Consider the following 26,452-nt stretch of genomic DNA (forward strand, 5'->3'; position numbering starts at 1 on the left):
TGTTCTTTTACTGTGTATTTTATAACCGACACGTGACCTCCGTTGTGTTTGCAGCGCGCTTCGCTTCGACGTCATCGATATGCGCCGATAGTTTCTGCACACCGAGAAGTTTTGAATTCGATACAAACTATTGACTTTCGTGCTTAAATTTAAAAATGTTCTACAGAGATTTCTGTGATATCTAAATGCACGAGTAGGTAGCGCCGAACCTCGTTTAGTATTAGACGGTTTTGTACTGAAACGTTATATAAACAAGAGACTTACTAGCCGAGTAGCTTTCAAGCTAACTCACTGATTACTAATAATGACGGTTGGGTTTTAACCGTTTCGCCTGTGACAAACAATTAAACGGTGTAAGAGTTGTTTAGTTGTGGATATGGTTGACTCTATGGTGTCGAATATGACGGCTGGAGACAGTTTGTCCACCAAGGAGCCGAGTGAGAAGAAGCGAGACAGTGAGAAAAAGAAGCGGTCTCGAGTCAAACAGCTGCTAACAGACGTTAAGAGACAAGTTGAGTTCTGGTTTGGTGACGTAAATCTGCACAAGGACAGATTTCTGAAGAACGTCATCGTGCAGTCAAGAGATGGGTGTAAGTAATGAGCTTCAAATCATATCAAAACTGTTTACGTGCTTGTTTTTGCTCTTTGCACGTGTTGTCTCACATTTCAGTTCATTTGCTGTTTGGCACAATACTTTCCAATATAATGTAACTGCTGCTTTAATACGAATGTGTTCATTTCAGTATTTACACTTGTCTTTGGTGTGAGGTCTTGTATTTATTGTTTGCGCAGTCTTTTGTCCTGCTCTGTTTACACCAGGTTGCACAGATGCACTACTTACTAAGTCCTAAGTTACCTTATAGCTCTGTCTTTGTTCTATATGACACTGTGCAACAGCTATATATAGATGAAATGACAATAAAAGCTTCTTGACTTGAAATACTGGCAGAGTTTAAGTATTTACATGTAGCTCTATAGCAGTGGTGGATCAAATGGTTAAGGATTTGGGTTATTGATGGGAAGGTCAGTGTTCAAGCCCCAGAACTGAGAAACGAAAACAATTGTGCTCTTGTGCATTTAAAGCCACTGGCCTGTATCAGTATGATTTTATTTACTTTTTATTGCCATGATTGGATGAAAGCTTATGAATCTGATCAAAGGGGCATAATTGATCCGGGCCAATGCATAAGCATTCAGCATAGTCAATACAACAATCTGGAATGTCCTGAAAAACCACTGGTGAGGAAGATTGGACTAAAGGGAGGAATCACCAACAACTACTGTATACGAAGTTGCAGTACAAACCTGAGACAATATGTTTGGTGATTTCATTCGGGTGCTGGCTTCTGCAATTAAAAGAGGGATAAACAACCAAATATTAAGTGCTATTTTTAATTTGTAATTATGAAATTGGCAATTATTTTTTCCTATTTAAGACTCCAGCCCTTAACCCTCACTCCTACATGGGCAATGTATCTTGGCTGACCCCAACCTCCAGTGTTGATATATGTGATGAAAGACTTTCACTGTGCTGTAATGTATATGTGACAAAATAACGGCTTATATTCTAGTCTATAAAGTTTGAATGATTTTGTTTTCCTTTGTAGATGTTGATATTTCTCTCTTGACATCATTCAACAAAATGAAAAAGTTGACCACGGATAGCAAGCTGATAGCTAGAGCACTCAAAAATTCAGAAGTGGTAGAGGTAAAAATTGTCATGTACTAACAGAAGTTGTTATTTATAATAACTAGAGAGTGCCGTGTTTACACCAGTTTCAATCTTTGCTGTTTTGTTTGTTAGGTTAATCTTGAAGGAACACAAATAAGGAGGAAACAGCCACTCGGTGACAGTCCAAGAGATATAGATGACCGCACAGTATATGTTGTAAATATCACCTCTTTAAATAATATAGTGTAATTTCTCAGATTTCATGGTTCACTAGTAATTAATTGAGATGTTTCTGTTTTTCAGGAACTTCTTCCAAAAGATGTTACCCACGCCTGGATAGAACGAGTGTTTAGTAAGTGTGGGAATGTGGTGTACGTTAGTATCCCCAGGTACAAGTCTACAGGCGACTCCAAGGGCTTTGCTTTCGTGGAGTTTAAGACTCAAGCACAAGCACAGAAAGCCATTGAGGTATACAGTCTTTTCAGATTCATGTAATGATCTTTCTCAGATTTGTTTTACTGTGAGTGGCATGTAGGACTAAAAATGGATTTGTAATACTCATTAGCCTGGAATTTGGGACCAGGAAAGTGTATAAAGACCATTGCCAAGTGTGCATAGGAAACACACACATTACCCATGCATGGAGAACACCAGAAAATAAATAAATTAACTATAGGGACAAATATATAAACAATTAGTTTAAAGTTTTGTGTATAGCATCCATCAGTTATATTTTCTTTATTATTCTTCCAAAAAAGATTCCAACTAGCGAACACTCATCACTCATTTCTCTTGTGCTACAGCTCTGCCCTTTAGCTCATGTTGCAGTTTAAGAAAATGAATTTACAAAATAAGCAACATAAAACATGATATATTTAATTCCCTTTTTGCTTTTGGATTGATTCAGAATTATATTCACTGTCAGACTGCAATCACACTGCCCCTGAGTTTGATTATATTTGACCACTAAAAGGTTTTGACAGCTACAGTCCACATATAGCATGAGGCAATTATGCCATGCCTGAGATGTTCACATAGGGTGCATTCAGATAATAGTAGACCCGTGTGCATTTACAGATGAACTTGGTTATGAGTATTAAGCTCAGATTTACATGTTGCATATACCCAGCTGTTATAGTGAAGTGAAAACAAAATACAGCTAAAGCCATTCTGGTATACACAAAAATTTGGACCATGCTAGTTGCTGAATCTTTTCTTTTCTCTTTTTCTCTGTCATGTCTTAGATGCTGAACAACCCTCCAGAGGATGCCCCAAGGAAGGCAGGCATTTTTCCCAAAACCTTGGCGAGAAAAACAATTCCTTTTCATACAGTCCAAGATAGCACAAAGGGTAATGCAGCTCATACATAACACTTTATGCAAAGTCTTTTTATTGCAAACAAAGTCAAATAATAATACAGAATCCCATTTTGGTTTTACATGAAAAAGGAGTAAAGTAAAAGAATTACAACAATAATAGAAAAGAAGTAGAAAGAAAAAGAAAAAAAAAACAAACCCCCCCACCACCACCACCCACCCACCCACCCACCCACCGTGGGTCCTGGCCTTTTTTAATTATGAAATACAAGTCATTTTAAGTTTGGTCAAGGATACCAATAGCAGAAGTGAGTTCTGTAGCCTGGTCTTATGTTTTTTATTATAATGAGAAGAGTATGAAAAATTTATAAGGAAAGCCTTCAGTGACTCCCAAAGTAAAGATGCTGATGTAAGTTTGTTCTGATTGAAAAGGAGAAACTCTTCAATAGAATTAGAGAGAAATCTGCCAACAATAGAGAATTAAATCTCCAATGGGGGAGTAGATCTCTGTGTGGACAGCTGAATATCCAGAAATAGTGGTGCATGATCTGATATTAAAATACTTGAGTAATCAACGGCAGCAACAGACAAGTTCAAGCTGTTATCTATGAAAAAATAATCTATCCTTAAGTATGATTGATGAACCTGAGAGGAAAAGGAGAAAATTTTAATTAAAGGATTACGAACTCTCCAAGGGTCAACCAACCCATTCTGGTTCATAAAGTCAGAAAAGGATTTTGACATAGCTGACTGAGATATTGGCTGTGAACCAGATCTATCTAGCACTGGGTCAAGTACACAATTCAAGTCAAAAAATTCAACATCATCAAAGTTAGGTGCATAGATATTTAGCAGCAGCACCTTATTAATGCATTAATATGCTCACAACCTTAATGTATCTGCCATTTTTATCAGCAATAACATCAGTTGGTAGAATATTTATATTGATCAAAATAGCAACTCCTCTTGATTTAAAGTTGGAATGAAAGACATGTCCTATCCAAGAAGCCTGCAGCCTATAATGATCTTTAAATTTGAGATTCTTGCAAAAACACTGTCAGAGTTAAGCTGTTTCAAATTTCTAAAAACATTACCACGTTTAAATGGGCTACTCATGCCACGTATATTCCAGCTAATGAAACAGACAGGTGCGCCTGCATCCGGATTACCGGAATTCAACTTAACAGGACACATTTAAGTATAAATGAATTTAAGAACACACGAATAGTACCAAATGGCCAATGTTTTACCAGCCATGATAATATGTCCAGGAGGTGAAAAATGCTTTAACAAAATACACTAGGGGTAAATGTATCTAAATTGTGTTATAAAATAACAATTACCATGAACTCTGCAGGAGTCTCAAATCAGATGTCTTACTCCATTGGCTGCTCTCCCCCCAAAAAACTTTAATTGCATATGGCTTTGGTTATAACTGGTTTTAACTGGCCTTTTCGTTCTTTTTTTGTCCCCCCTTTTTTATAGCAGTATTATTTTTTATCTATGCTTTTGGTTGAGTGATATCAACCAAATAACATAGTTATTATATTATTATATCATAGCCTTTGATAACATAGTTTCATCCTAAATGGTACTGGGACCTGCAGAAGCAGCTTGCATATTATATCTGGCATCATAAAATATGACAAGTGAAAAAATGTCTCAGAAATGATTAATGACAGGAAAAAAATACATTCAGAAGTCTCTTCATTAAAAGCAACTATACTATAGCTATTAGTAATAAGCCAGTTATTGATGGAGGCTTATGAGGCCATTTATTTTGACAAGTAAAGCACCAGGACCTTAATAAATGTTGAAGATCTGACTTTTAAATAGAGTATTTCTTCATTTGACCTTTAGATGAGGATGAGGGGAGAGGAGAAGATGATGAAGATGGAAAGAAAAAGAAGAAAAAGAAAAAACGAGCACGCAGTCAGCAGAACGATGATTTTGTTGAAGAAATGGCAACCGAGAAGGTGACCGACACTGAGATTGAGGCAGCTAACAGGAAAAGAACACAGTCTTCAGAAGGCACCAAGACGGAAAGCGTGACTGGCGTCAAAACTTCACAGAAGAAGGCAGATAAGAAAAGACGCCGGTCACACAGTTCAGAACTGTCTGGAGGAGAAGGGCAGGTGGAGAAGCCTGCCAAACTGAGGAAAGTGGATGAGGAGGCGAGTGACACGAAGGGTAAGAAGGCTCTCGGAGCCTGAATGGTGGTTGTGGGGGAGTCATGATCACTTAATGTAGACTGCTCAATTTATTACTAGATTAAGAAAATATATTGGGCTCGATAATGTGTGTGTTCTTGGTAGCAACCCAGACTTTTACTAAACCAGTAGCAAAGCTGGGAAAGGGTTTTATACTGAACACTGATAGCTGAAATTGCAATTCCTTAAGCACATTCTGTGATCTGATCCTTTTAATTGCTTAGCTGTTTGGTTCAGTTGTATTGGCAGGAGATGCGTAGATGTGACCTGGAGTTTCTCATTGTTCCGTAGAGATGTCATCTGAGAACATTAAAGAAAAGGAAATGGAGGATGGAAAAAAAGATGAGAAAGATGATTCCATGTCAAAAGCCAAAAGGAAGAGAAAGAAGAAATATAAGGAGCGGCTGAAGATTGAGGAAGAGGTCATTCCTCTCCGAGTTCTCTCAAAGTAAGCTTCCTTAGAAACTGTTGGGTTTCAGTTTCTCGGAACCAAGATGATGTAGCACTTGCTTTGAAAATGGTATCATAATGAATTTAAAGCAAAATAAACCTTGAAAGATATTAAAAGCATTTGTATTCAAATATGTAGATGCGATTAGTGGGTCTGGTGTTTCAGATGAATGATGACGTATGATTGCGGCTGTGTGCTGCACTGATATCACAGGGGGACGTTGTTAGTGCAGTTACAATTAGTTTAGCTTTCAGCAATATTAAACATGATGACATGAGTAAGAACTTTTCTCACTCCTCGTTTCTTAGTGCTGTTAAATGAGCGCGCTGAGACGTCTGAGGTAGAAAGTGAGATGCTAAAGTTCAGGTATGCAACACATGTAGTAGAGATTACTGGAGCAGGAGCCACTCTTAACTGGAAGTTTAACTTTATAGATTATGGATAATGTAAAGGAAATAACTAAAAAGGTACACCATTAAAGATCACATTAACATAGTCTTTCAGGGTGGAGACGAGAGAACTTTTTCTTGCTCTAATTTTGAAAAGTCAAAATTCTAGCCATAACAATGTTTTATTTGGTTTTGTTTGTTTGTTTGTTGCAGGAAAGAGTGGTTGGAGCTGAAGGAGGAGTATTTGGCCCTCCAGAAGCAGTGTATGACCAGCCTGAAGAAGAATATTTGTGATATTCAAAAAACGATGGCATGCGGCAATCTACAACCTATCAAGGACGGTGGAAAACACTGTGAGTAACCTACAGGTTCATTTAATCTGTTTGATGGAAATGTTTTCCTGTTCATATTTAATTAGTAACCATATTCTCATTAGGTATGTTGTTAATAAAGCAAAGGAACATTGTGTTAGCATTAGTTTGCTGTATATATGGTTCACCGCTCTTTCTTTTTTCTCTTTTGCACAGGGGGTGACTGCAAACCTAAAAAAGAAACACTGGATGGGCCGAAGTTTGAGAGTGGGGTCATCCTCAAAATCACCCACCATCAGCCTTTGCCCAACAAAAAAAGTGTCAAGGTACAATCTCATGGCAAGTTGCAAATTAGCTAAAGTACAGAGTGATTTAAGTAATATATAAATCTCTTTTCTGTATATTTCTGTTTGTAGGACACCCTGTCTGAGATTGCTGCAGTGCAGTACGTGGACATTGTAGAGGGAGATGCAGAGGGTTATATCCGCTTTAAGACCCCCGAGGATGCCAAAGCCATCATTACGGCTCGATCCGAACTGCAGAAAAAGCACAACTGGATTTTGGACGTCCTGACTGGTTAGTAAATTTAATGCAAATCATTAAAGAATGCAAGTTTTAAACTTTTTAAGTTTAAAACTTAAAACCTATACCCTTTAGGCCAAAATTGGACAGAGTATGGTCATTCCGACGTAGGCTATTTCAGAGATTATTGTTTGTTCAGCAGTAATTCTAGCATAAAACAATAGTTGTGTGACATCACAGTATATTGTATCACTTGGCACAACGCTGTTTGTTCAATATGTCTGAATAGCAAACAGTTTATTCAACAGACTACATAATGACAAATTCTGGATTTCATAAAATTTCAAATAATTTGTATATGGAAAATAATAAACAGTAAAACCTAAAAAAGCCCATGCGCCTGGATCAGATAAACGTAGCCAAGCAGCTTACTTTTTATCTTGACTTAGGGTTTACACTAATTGCACTATTTTACCTGAGATTGTCCGCTAGCATCCTGTCATATTAGCTTGAAATGTAACATGAAGATTCCACCAGTCTTTAGGTTCTATGTATGGGAGCACTTTCAGGTTTATTCCCTCCATTTGTGTAATTGGCTATTATGTATAACTTTCATAAAATGTGTTTTAATCACAAATTATATCTTAAGGTGATCATGAACAGAGGTACTGGCAGAAGATACTGGTTGATCGACAGGCTAAACTCAATCGCCCCAGGGATAAAAAGCGTGGCACAGAAAAAGTAAGTATCCAAATTTGTGCTTCAGATTTATTTATTGTTCTTACTTTTTTCTGTATTCAAAGAAATCAGCCAAATTAACGAGATTTTTGTCATATTTTCTTTTCCTAGCTTATTTCCAAGGCTGAGAAAATCATCATTGCTCGGACCAAAGAGGCAAATAAGCACATAAGATTTGATGATTAGCAACCTTTGTAACCATTTATTTTTTAAATGTGCATTTACAAAGCAATGTTAACATTGTTCATTTTTTTACCTGTTTCACACTGATAACTGGTTTGTTTTAATGACATGATTTTTTTCCATCTAAAGTATTATTATTAAAACATTGAATGTTATTGAGCTGTTCTGTGTAACTTTTTTTTTTAATGCTTACTGACTTGTGTAAATATGTGTGCATTTTACACAAATGTGAATGTGTTTAGATTACTGTGCATTTTAAATGTAAAGCCAAGGGCTGTTTTTTAAAATAAATTGTTTTCCAAGACCTTTCTATTATCTATTTCATAATAAGCCAAACAACTCATTCCAGATGAGACTAAAAGAATAACACTCTTCCTAACCAGATTGGAGACTGGGAGACTGGTCCACTCTTTGTTCCTTTTGTTTAGTTGATTTTTCAGTAGTATGGTTCAAATACAGATTCTTTAAGAATTTTTATTTTGAGTAGGAAGTATTTTTTTTCTTGCATTAGTATATTGTGAAAGCTCCGTCAGCTAAGGCTAAGTCTGCTTTGATCAAGTTTACAGTTGAAATGTCAAGTTTATAGTATTTGACAAAGTATGATTCTATCAGTCGTGACAACAGCTCTTGTTCCACCAGCCACAAAACAGCCCCAAAGCTTTTTTGCTTTCTTTTTGTGTATCCTGAGCTCAGGCTTGAATCCAGGACCCTGGAGCTATAAGGTGGTATGTATATATGTATGCATGCATGTCTGTTTTTATATTTATTTATTTAAATGATCATGGTAAATGATGTTTTGTCACAATCTTGTTCTTTTTCAAACTTGGTCATTCTTAAAGTTATTACAATGTTTATAGAGAACATCTGGATTTGAAAAATCTCTCATTTCAATACAGCTGACTGCACTCGTCAAAAAAAAGTGAAGCCTCAACGTATATTGTTGCTGCTGTGTTGTGTGAACGACGATGACAGTATTTCTGGATAGGAAAGGTTTTGATGGAAAGAATTAAAATACAGAAACTTACCTCAACCTTAAAAGATGCTAGAGATGTAGACTTGGATGTGAAATAGTGATAAATCCATTCCAATTTATTTCTCATTCAACTCATTGTTTATTGGCTCTCAGTGAATATCTATGAGCCAGAGAAGCAACTCCGACAGAGATTTAGTTTTCTATTGAAGTGTACCACTGATTATCGGGAACAGTTTTAGAGATGCACTGACGCAGTCGTCTAGACATCATGGTCTGGCCCTTGTAAAAGTCACTCAGATCTTTGCCCATTTTTCCAGCTTCCAACACACCGACCTTAAGAACTGAGATTTATATACACACACACACACACACATCCCAATCTTTTACAAGTGCCGTTGTTAAGAGTTAATCAATGTTTTTCACTTCACCTGTTAGTGGTTTTAATGTTATGGTAGATAGCTATACTAATCTCTGTCTTTGGACTTAATTGGTGTATAAAAAATATAGTAAGAGATATGTGCTACCTCTGTGCTTCTTACATCAGTGAGGGAGTAGAAATCCTTAAAAATTGTTATGTATTGACTCGTGTAGTTGTTAGGTCACATTAGTAGTTCAGTAGATGTAGCACTTTATTGTAAGTGTTGGAGATGTCACTCTTGCCTGTCTTCGAAACTTGAGAGCCCTGGTAGTGTGGAGTGTAGTATAGTGTAGTGTAGTGCCTCCATTTGTCTAAGCAAGTGTTGTCTTGTAGCAGTTCTGTTTCCATCTGGAAAGAGTTTAGAAGGCTACTTAGGCTAATAAAGTCTTGATAAACCAGTGCCTGCTACATATATTACAGTCAAATTCTCTGTTCTGCATGAAAAAGTATTAGAACATAGATTTGATGTTATACCAGTTGGTCCACTAGATGTCGCTGTAGCACTGAGTTATTTTACAGGTCCTGCGTGTCTGTCTGTCTGTCGATCTGCGTCTGTGTGCTTGTCTGTCTGATTGTTTGTGTGTGTGTGTGTGTGTGTGTGTGTGTGTGTGTGTGTGTTTAGCAAACCATTTTGTATAACATGGTTGTGGAAGAAATAATAATTTTCTTTTCTTGTGCAGCTAATGCAGATATTTGTAAACATAAATTTTAAATAAGGAAAATAAACACAAAAAATAAATTCTTTTTTAAGCCATTGCCAACAGGATCAGAATCAAAAATCAAGTATTTTGTTTGGTCCTTCACGTATAATCCATCCAACGCCGCTCAGTGATCCAACGGGAACTAGTTTTTTACTTTTGTTCCAGCAGCTCCTATAGCTGCTGATGGCTTGGATAAAACGCGCACGCTTTACGCACACCAAAAGACCTTTGTAGTAGATTTTAACTTATCTACTTTATTGAACATAATGCAAGAATATATTTACAAAAAAAAACAGCATATATTAAAAAAAAAATTGTACGTGTTCCCCTTCCACCAAGCCAACTTCCTCCACTTGTAAGAAACACCTGTTTTTAACCCCTCTGTGCACACACTGCCCCCACCTGGTGACAGCCCAAAATGCATTTACAACATTGGCTCCTACAAATACATCATAGCAGACAACATGCTACCCTAATACACTATATTAATATTTAGATCAGAAATGGGGACGTCTACATAGGCTAATGATACAGGAACAATTGTTTTGTCGTTTGTTAATAATACACTGTCCGAAACAAAAATTAAATTGTACAGCATTTAACATCTATTCTGAATTTTCTTCCATTCTGCAATAAAGAACAGGGGATGTGATCATTCACGCTATAACAGTCATGTGTGATTTTTGTTTATGTATGTGGGTTTGTACTTTTACTCGGTTCATAGTTAATTAGTGTTAGATGTGTTCATTTAAATTTAAATGAAAACACTGTGTGACGTCACTTGAAGGACTTTACAGCGTATTCGGATGGAACCTTTGTGACAGCCAGAGAGTTTAAGTTAGAAAGAGCAGGAAATTTGTCCGCACTTGCTTCAATGTCAGAGCTGACAATTACACTGTAATCACAGATTATTTGGATATAAGTTGCTTCAAATCCTTCTTTGTTTTGTATATAATATATTTCATCAGGTAACTTTCATCCTGAACAGTAACAGACGTATTTCCCGACTGTGGTTCCAATCCGTCGCCTTTCTAATCCATCGGTCTTTTTACAGGTGTTGCTGTTCGGCAAACATGAGAACAGAAGTCTCTACAGCTGCTAATTTTGTTAGCAGTCTGGTCAGGATGACTGGCCTTCTTAGTGAAGATCAGCTTAATCACTTAAACTTTTCCCTACAGAAGACGCTACTTGGTACGAGGAGTTTCAATATTCATTACAGCCTGTTTTTTCCTTCTAGTCATTACTTTTATATTATAAAATTAGCTATGGTTACTGGGCTTTAGTTATGGTTAAGTTCTACATTGTGCCTTCTCTGAAAGGGAAACAAATTTAAACCAAAACAGAACAAAGCGGGAATTTTGAATCTGCTGTAGGCCTTGCATATTCAAGTATATCTTGGTATACCTAAAACTATAGGTTTTTTAAAAATTGATCAATACTACAGCCTTAATTCACTTAGCCTAGTACCTGATTTTAGACCTGGGTGGTAGTAGAGTGAGTAGTGCTTGTAGGCTTCTTGTGGGTGGTGAAGGTGGCGTGACAGAAAATAGAAAATAGTATTGAGGATCCTTTCTTATCTTGCTTTACTTTTTGTTCTTTTAGAGTACTACGAGCAACACTGGTTTCCCCAAGACCCTTGCAGAGGGTCAGGCTACAGATGCTTGTGCATCAACCACAAAATGGACCCTTTGATAGGCAAAGCTGCCTGGGCCGTTGGCATTACACGGGAGGAAATCTTTTCCCTGCTTCCTTGTGAGCTAACACTGTGGGTGGACCCGAATGAAGTGTCGTATCGCATTGGTGAAAATGGACCCAGTTGTGTTCTTTATGCGTCCTGATCACCTGCCATATCTTACAACACTGCAAAAGTTGAAGAAGCCAGCTGTAAGGCAAAACTATGCCCTGAACAATCAATTCTTCAGAGTTCTTCAATATGATGAGGCATTTTCCTTGTTATTTTCATGTGGATGCTACCATTTTTTTTTACATATAAAACTTCTCATGAATTAAAGCGTTGTTTTTTTTTCTTTTTTTGTAGCAATTCCAGTAGTCAAATATCTTATTCAGGGGCTGTGACACAAATCTGTACAGTTGCTCAATCATTTTAACATTGTTAATAGTGAATTGGGGTTAAGCTTGACTAGTTGGTATGTTACAAATTGGGCTACATTACACTCCTTAATATACTTTTGTCAACTTCACTCTTACCTGTTCCCACTCTGTCACCTTTTTAAAGGTCATTCCAGTAATTTATCGCAAGTGAAATTTGATAATGAATGCCCTGGCAGTGTAAGGGGTCATCATTCAACATAAGCACACTGAAATGTAGTAGCTTAGTAGTTAAGGTGTTGGATTACCAATCGGAAGGTTGTAAATTCGTATCCTATATCCAGCAAGCTACCACTTTAACCCTTAATTGAAGTGAAATTTGATAATGAATGGCCTAGCAGTCTAAGGGATCATCATTCGTGTGCCAGTATTTCACATGACAGAATTATCTATTTGATGTTGTTTTAATTTGTAAAATCAGTATTTTTCATTCCAGAAATTCAAAAATATTGCATACCTTTTCCTTTGTGACAATGAATTGGAGGCCATTCCACCACTTCCAGAGAGCCTGGATGTTGTGCAACTTCATGTCTTTTCATTATTCATTATTTAAACATACATAATCATGCCTAGTCAGCACTTGGCAGTAATATAATCTTTGTAATAGTTATAATATTTAATATTTTAATATATCTGTTTTCTTGTCATGAATATTATTCAGTAGTTTCAAAAGAATCTATGGTGGTATCTAATAAGCAATCCCAAGGTGACAGTGGCAAAATAAATAAATAAATAAATAAAAAATCTAAATGAGCTTTAAAAATATCCTTGATCAAATTGACACAGCACACTGTTATTTTTTAGTGTAAAGTACTTGACAGATGATGTACAGTCCCATGCACAATTATTCACCATTCTTACAATATAATTTAATACAAAATTTTATACTGTTATACTAAGTGGTGCTGTGAAAAGTACTTGCTATACTATTATGGCTATTCACTGAATTGTATTTTTCTATCATGTCCATGGGTTGAAAAAATACAAAGAATCAGACAACCAAGCTTTGGCCCAAAAAAAGAAAATAATTGTATTTTGTTTCTTCATGCAGAATAATTCTGAAATATTCAGAATAACAACATAACCATCCTGATGGATGAAACGTTCTACAAGGGCAATGACACACACTATATCAGGTACAACATGCAGGAGGTGCGACTGGATGGGAACCTGATTATACTTGCCCAGCATCCAAACAGCTTCATCTGTCTGAGATCTCTTTCAAACGCCTTCTACAAGTAAGCAGAAGATGTGTCAGTGGAGGGACTGGAGAGAAATCCTCTGTAGGCTGACTGACTTGCACCTGGGGCTAATATCACCACATTCCGTTATTATTCAAAGCTCCCTTAGAATCTGCAAAAGGCATTCAAAGCTTGGCCTTGTCTAGGTCTTGCTTTGCAGTTAGGCAGTAGCAATGTCTTTCACCTCAAACTACTGTAAGTAGTATAACAAAATAGTATACCATATATATATATATATTCACTTAGCTTGAATGAACATATTTGCAGAAGTGAAAAATGTTTATTTTGGGTCCAATTTGGGAAGTACTATTATCCCATTCTCAATTTTCTGTTGGTATTCCCTCTCAGAGCACTTTCTCCTGCAGACATCTTCTGAAGAAAGAACAAGAAACATTTTATCAGTCCTGGATACCAATACTGGGGAGAACTAAGATGATTTTAACCCTGTAAAGCATGACATTTGAAATAATTAAGAGAAAATTTTATTTTTTGGAAAGTTTTTACTGGGTCTTTATACAAAAAATAAATAAAATTATAAATGTTATTTTTAATCACATTTGATATTTAAAAAAATCAGGCATTTATGACAATTTACTGACCACAACATTGTAAATTTCCTAACAAATAAAAAAGAAATGAAAATGAAATGAAATACAAAGATGACTGAGGTAAATTACCTTATGTAGGGGAGACCAGGGACAGTTGTAACACTTTTTTTCCATTTTTAGCAATTCATCAAAACCATTTTTAGTGGAATAACCAATTTGTTATATTATAAACTTCAATCTGTCAACTGCTGAAACAATGTATTTAAGGGGTTTTATGAAATATGTATAGGTTGCACAATTGATTTTAACACAGTCTCTCCACATGATGTTCCTTTGGCAGAATAACAGGTTATTTCATCTCCTCAGGCATGGCTTCCACCCACTCTAAGCAAGTCTTCCACCCACTCTAAGTAAACCACCCATCAATACTGGATCAAGCTTATAGATGTTACTACTCCTTTTAGCTCCAGATGTTCCACTTTGCAAGGAAGAGATTTCCTGTTTGAATGCTTCGTGTTGAGAAAATTCAATAATTGCTGATTCTGTTTGAGAAAGATCGTCTGGTGTAAGACATTGACCATGAAATCCAGTGCGAAACCTTTTAATTTCCTCTTTAATTGTGTCCTGCTCCACTGTAGAATTGTTAGTTCCAGAAGTAAACGAGGACTGAATGAACATTCTGTGTTGCTTGAGTTTCAAGAGCACATCTTTGAACTTTAAAACCCATGCCACTGCAGTTTTCAATTTTGTCCAATCAGGAAAATAATTCAAAAGTTGATGAGTAGCACTGTCCGAACATTTTGAAATGGCAGCTATTACCACTATATCCTTTTTAACCTCTGGATCATCCTTTAAGCCTCGGTCAAACCAGGATTGAGACCATTCCTCTGAGGATTCCAACAGAAAGTCTGGAACCTACTGGACCCTGGACCTACTGGCTTTCAAGAAGTTCTCAATGGACGTGCCTCTTAATTTTGTTCCAATATGTCTCCATTGTACAACATCTGTTGCATCCCTGATGACTGACACTCTATTTGCCACAAATGTATGAAACCTCTTGGCATCATTGGCAATGTATTTCAATACAGTTTGGCTGTGACTTTGCCAGATTCAGTTGAAGTTTCTTCGTGAGCATTTTGTCAATTCAAAAAACAGCAGCTGCTAGTTCAAGTCTGGGTACTGTTATCTGCTTCAACGGAGTGACTCTAGATTTTCCAAGCATAAAAGAAAGTCTCACCTTTCTGTTTTCATCTTCCAGACGCAAGTAAGAGACTGTTCCATAACCACATTCACTTGCATCTGAAAAGTGATGCAATTGAACCAACTTGATCTTTCCGAACTCCTTTGGCTTGATACATCTGTCCACCTTCACCATAGCTACCCTGCTGAGATGTTGCAGCCACTCTGACCGCTGACATGATAGGGACTGTGGCATTTCAGTGTCCCATCCAATGTTTCTTTTACACAATTCCTGCAACAACAACTTAGAAGGCAGTATTAGTGGTGAAAGAAATCCCAAAGGATCGTAAACAGAACTTATAACTGCCAAAATGCCTCGTCTTGTGTGTGGTCTTTCACTTATGGCAAACTTAAACATGAATGCATCAGATTCCACACTCCAGTGTAACCCAAGTGCTCTTTCTACAGTTAGATCATCTTAATCAAGGTTGAGATCTTTAGTTGAATTTGACAGGCGTTCTTCTGGAATACTTGCTAATACCTTACGCCTATTACTCATCCATTTGGATAGCTGGAATCCTCCTTTAGAACAGACTGCAGTTAAGTCTTTAACCATGTGAAGTGCTTCCTCTTCAGTGGAAACAGATGTTAAACAGTCATCTACATAAAAGTTATGCAGGATCGTATTCAAGACTTTGTTTGGAAAGCAATCTCTAATCTTCAGCAAGTTTTCGCAGAGCAAAATTGCAGCAGCTCAGTGATGAAATAGCTCCAAACAGATGCACTTTCATTCTGTATTCTGTGAAGTTTTGCGTAGTATCTATCACCATTGGGCCACCATAGAAAACGAAGAAAATCCACATTCTTCTGTGACACATTCACTTGGTGAAACATGGCTTGAATGTCTGCCATCAAAGTCACATGCTCTTGCCTGAACCTGGTAAAAACACTCAATAATGTGTTGGTGAGATTTGGGCCTTGTAGTAATTGTGAATTCAAGGACACTCCTTTATAAACTGCACTACAATCAAACACAACTCTAATGGTCTTCTTTTTAGGATGGTATACCCCATGAAGTGTACGATGTAACTGATCTTGTCGTACTGCTTCAGCATACCCCTTAGTGATAACATCAGTGAGAAAAGCTGTTTGAAAACTCCTGGTTTCTATTGAACTTCCTTTTCAAGTTCATTAAACACTGTTCAACAAGGAACCTATTAGGCATGATGTCATCATACTTCCTAAAGGGTAAGTCAATACAGTAGTGACTATTTTCAGTGCTAATTGACTGATCCATTATCTCCATAAACCTTTGATCCTCTCTAGATATTTTGAGATCATCTGAAGATTTCTCACTGAAATCGTGACTGTACTGAGCAATTAGTAACTCTTCTAGCTTGGTAACAGAAATCCTATTAGCAGTGACTATTTGAAAGCCAATCTTCTGTCCTTCATCTGCTCCCTTTACAAAACCGTTTATGACCCACCCCGATAGGGTCTTGACGGCATAGGGTCCTTGACCTTCACTATTGATTATTTCCCATGGTTCCAAGAGCTTTGGTGCATTTGTGCCAGTTAACAATTTGACTTCAGCATCCAGTTTGGGAATCTTGACATCATCCAAATATGTCCATTTCTTTAAATCTTCTTGATTAACCACATTATTTTTACTTACAGGTATTGTCTTCTGAGTAAAGACTTCTGGCAAATCCATGAATTTATCCTCAGACAATCCCAATATCTCCAGTCCAGTGAGCGCAGATGTGTTTACCACATTTTCCTGTCCCATTGTTCGAAGCAATATGCACCTTCTTGTCCCAGTCATCTTCAGCTTCATAAGCCCTTCAGTACCAAAAGTGGCTGTACTCCCTGGATCCAAGAAAACATATGTTGTTACTGTAAAGTCTCCAAACTTAGACTTGACCTGAACTGGCACAATGGACAATGAACAATCTTGTTCTCCGGCCCCAGTATGAGCATAGTAACAAAGTAACAAGAGCATTACTCAATTGTTTCTCCTCAAAAGGTTTACTCTTAGCTGAGATATGCAATATAGTAGGATGCTTCTGACTACACACAACACAAATATACCGACTTGTACAATCTTTGCTAAGATGTCCAAATTTTTAACAGGCAAAGCAAATTCCATGATTCTTCAAAAAATTAAATCCTTTGTGAGTCATTTTATGAATTAGAGGGCTTTTTCAAAAACATGATTTTCTTTGCATGCATAGCAGCAAGATGAAGAACTGTGCTGTGATGGATGTACTTTAGAGTGAAAATCTACAACAGCATCAACGATGGCCACTGTAGCTGAACTTTGCCCTCTACCACTGTAAGGTACAGATTTGACTTTATAGGACATGTTTGGTTGTGTATCTTTAATATCTCCAAAGAGAGGATCCGTGAGAATCTTTACCTGATGATCAATAAAATCCACCATGTCTGTAAACTTGTTCTTGTAACTTGCACAGTATGACTCTCCATTTTTCCCTTAGTCGGTAAGGCAGTTTCATCATGATGTTCTTAAGGTTCGATGAAACATTAATCTCATCCATATACTGCAAGTTTACCATCACATTGCAATACCCTCTCAGAAACAAAGCATATGCTTGCAGCCCTTTAATGTCACCAGGTTTTATTGTAGGCCAATCCAAAGCCTATTCCATGTAGGCTGCAGTGATTTTTAAGTCATGACAAAAATGTTCCTACAACAAATTTTTGGCTTTGCTGAACCCTTGTTGTGCCGGCATATGCTGGCAGCTTCTGACCAACTCTCTCGGTTGTCCTCTAGTGTACTGTTCTAAATAGTACAAGCAATCCTGTGCATCTGTGGTCTTTCTTTCAATTCCATGCTCAAAGGCTTGAATAAAGGCAGCAAACTGTAATGGATCTGCATCGAAAATTGGAATTACTCGAGGAGGAAGAAGATGCCACATCCCCCCAATGAACAAGCTGAGCTGTTATATTTGCTTGCTGCTGCATAATGTTATACAAAATATCTTGTCCAGTATTAGTTTGAGAATAAGATTGTGAAGAATGAATCTGTGATTGAGAATTGGAGACTGGATTACTTTGAACAGCAGTTGTACCATCCTGTGTGCCTGCAACTTGTTGTATAGTTAAACATTGCATTGCAGTTTGAGTAGAATTCCCAGGCAGCTCTAGTTGTAAATTGTTATTCAATGAGCGTGATTTTTTTACATTTTGAATCATTGGACGATGCCTTTTTTCCACTTCCAAAATCACTGGTTCTTAAAACTGACAACTTTGCATTGTTGGCTGCTATTTTTGCATTCATTATGAGTTGCTCCTTTTGTCTTTTTAGTCTTTCACTTTGAAATGTGAAGCTTTTCTTCCTCCTCCTCCAAGACATGTCTCTTCTCCATAGCAGCAGCATGTTGTAATAATGCAGCCTTTTCTGCCACAGCCTTTATCCATGCAGAAGAAGTTGTACTTGAAGTAGTAGTTGAACCTTTCGAAGCTTTGCTGTGATGGGATTATTTTGTAGACACATTTGAAATACTATCATCAGGTCCTATTTCACTGCTTGTTGTAGATGAGGTGTCACAAATTTTATCCACATTCAATGATTTTCCAGTATCAGACACCCATTCACTGATATCTTTGTAAAAACGCAGATTTTCAGCCATTTTGGCATTAAACCATTTCTTCTGCTTGTCAGACTCATCCGGAGACATAGGCATTTCAACAATTGAATTGTGCAATTCTTTTTGTGCATTTGCTTTTCCACATCTGGTATACTGTAGTTTCACTTGTGATTTTGAGAGAAATTAGATCATTTACCTTTTGTTTGGTTTTATTTATTTGACTTAACTGCTGTTTTCTAGTTGTTTGCAAACTTTCAAATAGCAGAGCAACCCCTTTGCAGTCATTTTTCTCACTCTTTTTTGTGACTCATTTTCATCAACAGCAGTAACGTCATCATTTGCAACCTCTTCAGTAACAACTTTTCAACCATCAATACCAGTAGCCATTTCAGAGTCTGATTTCTCCTTTTTATCCATGAGCAACAACACCACCAGAAGGAATTAGCAGCACAGCATGTCTCTGTTTGATTCAAACTTCAAATTTCATTGCATGAAGCCTTTAAACATATTAAGCAGCACCCACCGGCCTTCCTTGTCATCCGTCCTGTTTCCCCGTTGCGAACTTGAACAAAGCAAGCGGATCCGTTGATTCCTCATTCACATTTTGTTTGTTTGGCGTTTATACAGAAATCCACTCCAATAGCGCTTCACGGGTCCGTGTATCTTTTGGTCATTCGACTTTCCATTTAGAAATGGGTATTCAAAAACAAAAAGAGTGGCTATTTGATTTTCGTTTTAAAATACAAAAATTACAATTGAAATACAACGCGTTTTTCTTTTTCAGGGTCAAAAACAGAGGAGTAAAATTTTAAAAATGGTTTGATTTTCATTTTATATTTCGAATAACAAAAAAATAAAATCACCAGAAAACAGAAACGAAAAAAGGCCCATTTTTTATATTCTGAGACCGGATGTGGTCATTTACATGACAAGAGCACCAAATTTGAGATTGTGCCAATGTCTTTAGCCCAGTCTAAAATGTCTTTGGAACCGTACTCAGTTATGATAATAGATATGGCAAAACAAGGCCTGTCATCTGCAGAAATCTCTGTGCGGATATCACACGAAAGTGGGGGAGCAAGAGGATGTTCTGCAAGAAATGTGAGGAGATTTTGCGCTGAAAAGTTTGATGGGACTCCCCGACACGCATTTGGAGTTAGAGGTGGCAAAAGCTATAACCGAGGTATGTACTTGCTATATCTCCCTGTTTTTTTTGTGTGTGTGTGTGTGTGTCTGTGTCTGTGTCTGTGTCTGTGTCTGTGTCTGTGAAAGAAAGAGTGTGAGAACTAACATGTAGGCCTATATGCACACACACATATGTCCTGCATCCCGAAAAGGTCTTCAGCTGGCATCTTTTATGCCTGCTCATTACAAATAGTAAATAAATCACACTAAATACTGTAGCCTCAGCCTACCATTATTTGTAAGTAATCGCAGTCAACATAATCCTTACAGTACAACACTGACAAATCCCTTAACACAGACGTACACATGCTGCACTGTCTAATGGCATGATAAACATATATCAGCTGGTATGATTTTGGAAACTGGAAATCATGCTAATTTGTAATAATCTAGACGGGACCTACATATGGAAGAAGGATGATAAAGGGTTATCTCGAGATGAAAGGAGTGCATGCTGCAGAGACTCGAATTGGAACAGTGCTCAGAACTATGTATCAGTCTTACCATGAAGCAAGACATCAGGTATGTACATTAATATTTTACATTATCAAAATTCCAATTTATGTTTAACTATGAGCTAATGTGTATTTTATATGGTTGTTTAGCTGCAGTTACTTAGCTTGTCTAAGATTAAAAAAACCTTACACAATTGTATAGTATAATCAAACCAAATACCCTAATTTTTATTTTATTTATTCATTATAATTCATCTCTCTCATTTTCTACCGCTTTATCCGAACTACTCGGGTCACGGGGAGCCTGTGCCTATCCCAGGCGTCATCGGGCATCAAGGCAGGATACACCCTGGACGGAGTGCCAAACCATCGCAGGGCACACACACACTCTCATTCACTCACACATTCACACACTACGGACAATTTTCCAGAGATGCCAATCAACCTACCATGCATGTCTTTGGACTGAGGGAGGAAACCGGAGTACCCGGAGGAAACCCCCGAGGCACGGGGAGAACATGCAAACTCCACACACACAAGGCGGAGGCGGGAATCGAACTCTGACCCTGGAGGTATGAGGCGAACGTGCTACCCACTAAGCCACCGTGCCCCCCCTTCATTATAATTATTTATATTAATTTATTTGACAGGGACAACACAAATATGGATTTGGAACAGTTACGTTTAAAAAGTTTATTAAAATTGACTTTTTCATCCAATAGGCCTGCAGTACTTGAATATGGTATATGGGACCAGCTGGGAGTAGATCATGGCAAGGAGTTTTATTTGACACCCTTCATGCCAGAGCTGCTGACATCTCATCACCTTAATCAGGAGAGAAGGCCTTATTTACAGACTTCATCAACAAGGGTACAGTTCAGTAGTTTTTGTGGATGCTTCAGCTGCACACTACTTGTATGCCTGCTTCAGCAGCATACTGTTTACTTGCATACAGTACATGACATAAACTGTCTTCACATTTCTATGCTTTCTGAATTTTAGGGTAAACATCCCATTAAATTAAAATCAAAATTAACCTTGCCCAAGAACAGATTTTTTTTTAAATCTGGTTACATCTTAACATTAAACAACTGCTGAAAGAAAAAAAAACAACAACACTGGACTTTATTCAGTACATTAAATTCTAGTTACAGTGTTTTTTTTAATGTTACATTCCATTTGGGAAAATGGTCCTTAAGCAGAGGACCAGGTGTAAATGTGCATAATGACTACTGGGTTGATACATTTACAGATTTACTAGGAATTCTGCATAATTATTTTCCCCAAATGGGTCATAACATATTTTTCATTAACCACCACAACAGATTGACTGATGAACCTTTGTTGCAAATTCAGAATCATATAGTCATATCTGGCTTGAAGTCAACAGTCGTGTCAACTATCCACTGAAGTTAGTTAATTGCTATAATTTACTGCCATGTCAGCTACTGAGGCTATCTTCATGGCAAGAACGGTTAATAAGAACTAAAATAACCTAAAATCACAAAGAAATAAATATAGACAAATATAGACAACTTAAATGATTTTTTTTACATGAATATATGACAGAAACTCTAAAACTTTTTCTGTTGAAACCTTGTAAAATAGCTCTTTAAATGAATTGGCCTCATAAAATAACCTTCTGTGGTCATTATGCGCAGGACAGTCCAACAAAACCTGCTTGACAGTAAGGGGAATGCTGCAGTACAAGCACTGAATGGGGTCTTCTCCTTTCAGCAAGTATTCATGTGTTAGTCTTGTATGCCCGATTCTACATCTGGTTAAGATCACCTGATCGAATCTTGATTTCATAGATATTAGCGACCTGTTATTAATTTCAGGGTGTATTTCAAACAGTTTGTTATTCGACCATGTATTCCATTCGTCTTGCCACTTATTTAGTACATAGCCATTGATAATAGGTCTATATTCCGAGGGAGGAATTTGGCATCCAGTCACAGTCTGCCTTAAAGCTTTCTTAGCAGCTGTATCAGCTCGCTCATTTCCTGAAAGTCCCACATGAATCCAACAAAAATTTACATTATAGGATTGATTCTGCAGATGATCAACTTTGGTTAAAATAGTATCAATCAACGGATGGTTATGCTCCAAGGATTCCAATGCTTGAAGGCACGATTTAGAATTCGTAAAAATTATAGTGTTCTTCAATTGGAAATTATCAATGTGTTCCAAAGCTAAGAGCAAAGCACAGGCTTCAGCTGTGAAAATTGAGCATTCTTTTAAAATTCTAGTTCCATTCTGTTAATGTCCAGTCACCATCGCTGCAGCTACGCCATTTTCTGCTTTTGATCCATCCGTGAATATTGGTAAGTGTAAGGGGTACTGACTTCTTATGTCCATATACTGTATTGCTGTCTATAAACATTTGGATGAGTCACACATTTTCTCTGATGTCCTAAATCCATGTTAATTATAGTCTTCTTTAATATCCAAGGAGGCGAGGAACTGAAGTGTGTTTGAAGTAAGTTGTCCAAATTTACATTCAAATGTCTTAAGTGCGGATTAATACGGACGCCGAAAGGTTTGATGGATCTCGGTTTGCTCTCATACAACTGATCAAACTGGGGGTTAAAAACTGCAGAGTATGCTGGGTTATTTTCATTCGCTTTCAGTTTAATACCTCTGATTCATGAGTTCCTATAGCAGGTGCTTCAGCACTCCAAAGAAAGACAAAATCTCCCCTACAGCACCCCATACAGATTTTTTTTCCTGGGATCAGCAGGCTGTAGCCTATATATAAATAAGCTGAAAATAAAAAAAATAAACAAAATAAATAATTAAAGAACATTTGAGTCTTTACGCATATGCATAGGCCTAATTCATGCAGTGCAATAACGAAGTAATTTGCAGCTGTCACACTTTTTGTAATGTCATTATGTAGCATTTTCTTTTAAAAATGGAGCACTTGTGCTAAGTAGGCCTGCCCCCAACTAAAGATATTTCTAGTGAACTAGTCGTACGTTAGCCTATATTAAACTGATTAATGATAATATACTAAACCATTCTTTAATATATTGGCAGTAGCCTATTCCACCTCAAGCTCTCGCATAAAGCAATTGTCTCAAAGTAACAGCAAATTGATTATGAACGCGTCAAAAGACATTTTAATTATTTATTAAGTGCTTTCTGAGTGACTATCGGCTGAAAAGATGAAGTTGCCGAATGCCGACGTTGACTCGCCATGGGGCGTGCACATTTTCATACAGACTAGCCTAAATAATTAGAGAATATTACCAAATCGAGTGAGCGAGTTTTATTTTATTATTCATATAAAAAAAACCTGTACATTACTCCCCCTCAGCACCTCCCATCAAAATTCTCTGGCGCCGCCCTGTGCTCTTGTCATGTAAATGACCACATCCGGTCTCGGAATATAAAAAACGGGCCTTTTTTCGTTTCTGTTTTCTGGTGATTTTATTTTATTTTTTTGTTATTCGAAATATAAAATGAAAATCAAACCATTTCTAAAATTTTACTCATCCGTTTTTGACCATGAAAAAGAAAAACGCGTTGTATTTCAATTGTGATTTTTGTATTTTAAAACGAAAATCAAATAGCCACTCTTTTTTGTTTTTTTAATACCCGTTTCTAAATGGAAAGTCGAATGACCAAAAGATACACGGACCTTGTTTCTTATTTAGTTATTCATTCATTCATCCATTCATTCATGCAGTAATTTCTTTTATTTATTTGTTATTAGGTCTGTTGCTGCTGTTAAAACATATCGTGTTTATAAATGTAAGATGAGCAAAATGCTTTGCTAAATTGACTTTAAAGACATGACTAGGTTTTGCTAGAGTGAAAATGAAATGGATTTTGTCTGTGTTGAGTTATTAAGTGACTTACACAGTATAGCTGGTCTACATTTTCTGTGAAAAACTTTACAACCATTTAGAAATATTTTAATTTGTTTAGTTGCTTAAAATTAAACATCCTTAGAAATGTAAATATATGTTTTAAAACTTTGCTGGAAAATAAAAGCAACTTTGCTGGAGTGATAATAAAGTAGAGTATTTATTCTTTCAGAAATTGAATAGTCATTTTGTGCTTGTGTGGTCTGATGATTTCAAACAGAAAGGAGTCACGAAACAGCATAAAGTTCATTTTAGGACATCGAATGCTGGCAACTACAACAGCCCACATGGACCAATCCGTAAATACAGATTAAAGATTAGCAAACAAGTCAGAAAAAATACAAATGAAGCAAAAAATTTATTAGGATACAAAAATTTTGGTTATTTGTCCAAAAAAAAGAAATGTTTGTACATAATTATTTTTTTAGAGGATCCAGAAAACAAAAAGACATTAGTAATATGATCAGTTTTGGACTTATATAGTTTTTGACTTGATATTATATCGATTAGTGAAAACTGACAAAATATAAAGAATCTGCTCCATTGTAACAGTAAGGTGACATCATTCTATTGACTGTGATGTAATGCTCAGAGTAAACTTTATTCTACTGTTCCTCAAATATAAGTGACACTTAGGTTAAGTGACCCAATAAAAATGAGTATAAATCATGTTTCATATCATCCGATCATAGTCTAAAGGTGGCAGTAATGAAGGGAAAGGTTATTGTACTCGCTTGTTTGTTCACTGCAGTTAAACCTTTGAGAAATGTCCACGTTGCTCCAGGGGTTTCAAGTTCACAGACTCAAGTCTCAGAGGTTTTTCCTGTCCTGTCTGGCCTGTCATACTTTTCCACATTGAATGCTTATAGTGCACAAAAACAGTTTGAGAAAACCTCCAAGTGATAACTTGTCTAAATACAGGAATATTGGAATGCAATTTGTATTTTATTAAAATTATGTATTCAAACTGGGAGAGCTGATTTCTAGAAGCAATGTTATGACCTCACACCTCCAGGGTCTTCAGTGCAATTCTGATGTTTCAGTCAGTGCAGATTTGCACGTTGCCCCCATTAGGTTACTGGGGTTACTTTCTCACTTATAAAAACTTACCTATAGGAAGATTTCCTATACTGTATTGACCTCTGATGGCCTGATGTCTTTACAGGGTGTATACCTGCCTTATTCCGAGTGACCTCACGATAGTCCTGAAACCCACCTGTGCCCTGACCAAGATAAAGCGGATACTGAAAATGTCTGAATCAGTAAAATTGTGTAGTCATATGTCTTCCAGCAATAAAAATTCATCCTAAATCAGTTTAACTTTTTAAAATTATATTATATTAATCTTTATATTATTCTGTATAATAACCTTTTGTTCTATGTTCATGTAAAGCTGCTTTGAGACGATGTCAATTACAAAAAGCACTATACAAATAAATTTGAATTGAATTGCATTGAATTAACTTTGAGTGAAACATTTTAATAAGTATATCTTGTTGCATTAAAGAAAACGTTACTTTTGTCTGTGTTTTTCAGCAAACCGAACAACCCACATAAAATAGCAGTAAATGTACTGTAGTAACCTTAATGAAAATCTTGTTAAGCCTCTCTACACCATTTACAACACACTAACGGAAGTGTTAACGTGATGTGTGGACCTTTAACCAGATTGGACCTGTCTAAGGGGAAATTACTTGACCATGAATCACACATCTTTCAGAAAGCTACAGCAAGCTTGCTCAATTACTCTAGAACATACCAGAAATATTTTTAGAGTCCCAAACAATATTAATGCTCGTGCTTTATGCCGGTATTTATTTATGCCACACCAAACCAATCCTTTATCATATCCATGCAATGGGAGTGACCACACCGCAGTTTAAACACAGATCTGTTCCATTTAATACCTCATAGGCTACTGTAGACCACTAGTTTAAGGAAAAGTACAGTCTAGTACCTTTAGTCTATAAAACACACACATACATACATATATATATATATATATATATATATATATATATATATATATATATATATATATATATATATATATTTTGTAGACTATTTGTCAAGTAAATATGTGTACCGTAACAGGCGTGTTTGGGTGTAAATTTATTTGTATGTATTTATTAATGTATTTGATCTTTTTTTTTTCTGGCTACATTCCATAAATACAAACTCTTAGGAATGTATAAAAGTTTGTAATTATTCATTTATGAGTAATTATCATGCTTAATTTAGTCTATTCAGGCTTTACAGGAATGTACTCTTTGTGTGTGTGTGTGTGTGTGTGTGTGTGTGTGTGTGTGTGTGTGTGTGTGTGTCTTTGTGTAATACTATTTATTTCCCCGAGAAAATGTATATG

The 26,452-nt window shown here is 36.7% G+C and overlaps 2 protein-coding genes and 1 long non-coding RNA gene across 4 annotated transcripts; all 3 read left to right on the forward strand.

Annotated features, from left to right (window-relative positions):
- The first annotated feature begins 60 nt into the window (after positions 1 to 60).
- On the forward strand, positions 61 to 7,951 carry larp7 (La ribonucleoprotein 7, transcriptional regulator). Its single transcript, XM_027169518.2, has 12 exons — positions 61 to 590; positions 1,608 to 1,708; positions 1,805 to 1,888; positions 1,976 to 2,140; positions 2,917 to 3,022; positions 4,849 to 5,178; positions 5,490 to 5,646; positions 6,252 to 6,391; positions 6,566 to 6,675; positions 6,766 to 6,925; positions 7,521 to 7,612; positions 7,721 to 7,951. Exons 1-12 carry the CDS (start codon positions 377 to 379, stop codon positions 7,793 to 7,795), a joined length of 1,734 nt encoding a protein of 577 aa, XP_027025319.1. The 5' UTR covers positions 61 to 376; the 3' UTR covers positions 7,796 to 7,951.
- Positions 7,952 to 10,597: 2,646 nt separating this feature from the next.
- On the forward strand, positions 10,598 to 11,852 carry LOC113657511 (protein BTG1-like). Its single transcript, XM_027169413.2, has 3 exons — positions 10,598 to 10,852; positions 10,939 to 11,075; positions 11,487 to 11,852. The coding sequence occupies exons 2-3, from the start codon at positions 10,958 to 10,960 to the stop codon at positions 11,720 to 11,722; spliced, it is 354 nt and encodes a 117-aa protein (XP_027025214.1). The 5' UTR covers positions 10,598 to 10,852; positions 10,939 to 10,957; the 3' UTR covers positions 11,723 to 11,852.
- Positions 11,853 to 19,315: 7,463 nt separating this feature from the next.
- LOC113657512 lies at positions 19,316 to 26,069 on the forward strand. Of its 2 annotated transcripts, XR_007139946.1 has the most exons (4): positions 19,316 to 19,755; positions 20,151 to 20,279; positions 20,935 to 21,082; positions 25,253 to 26,069. It is a non-coding gene; the product is annotated as an uncharacterized LOC113657512 (long non-coding RNA). The 2 variants fall into 2 exon arrangements; XR_007139954.1 differs by lacking the exons at positions 19,316 to 19,755; positions 20,151 to 20,279 and adding an exon at positions 20,723 to 20,784.
- Positions 26,070 to 26,452: the final 383 nt, after the last annotated feature.

Source organism: Tachysurus fulvidraco, chromosome 1, assembly GCF_022655615.1.
Source record: "Tachysurus fulvidraco isolate hzauxx_2018 chromosome 1, HZAU_PFXX_2.0, whole genome shotgun sequence".
Taxonomy (NCBI): Eukaryota; Metazoa; Chordata; class Actinopteri; order Siluriformes; family Bagridae; genus Tachysurus; species Tachysurus fulvidraco.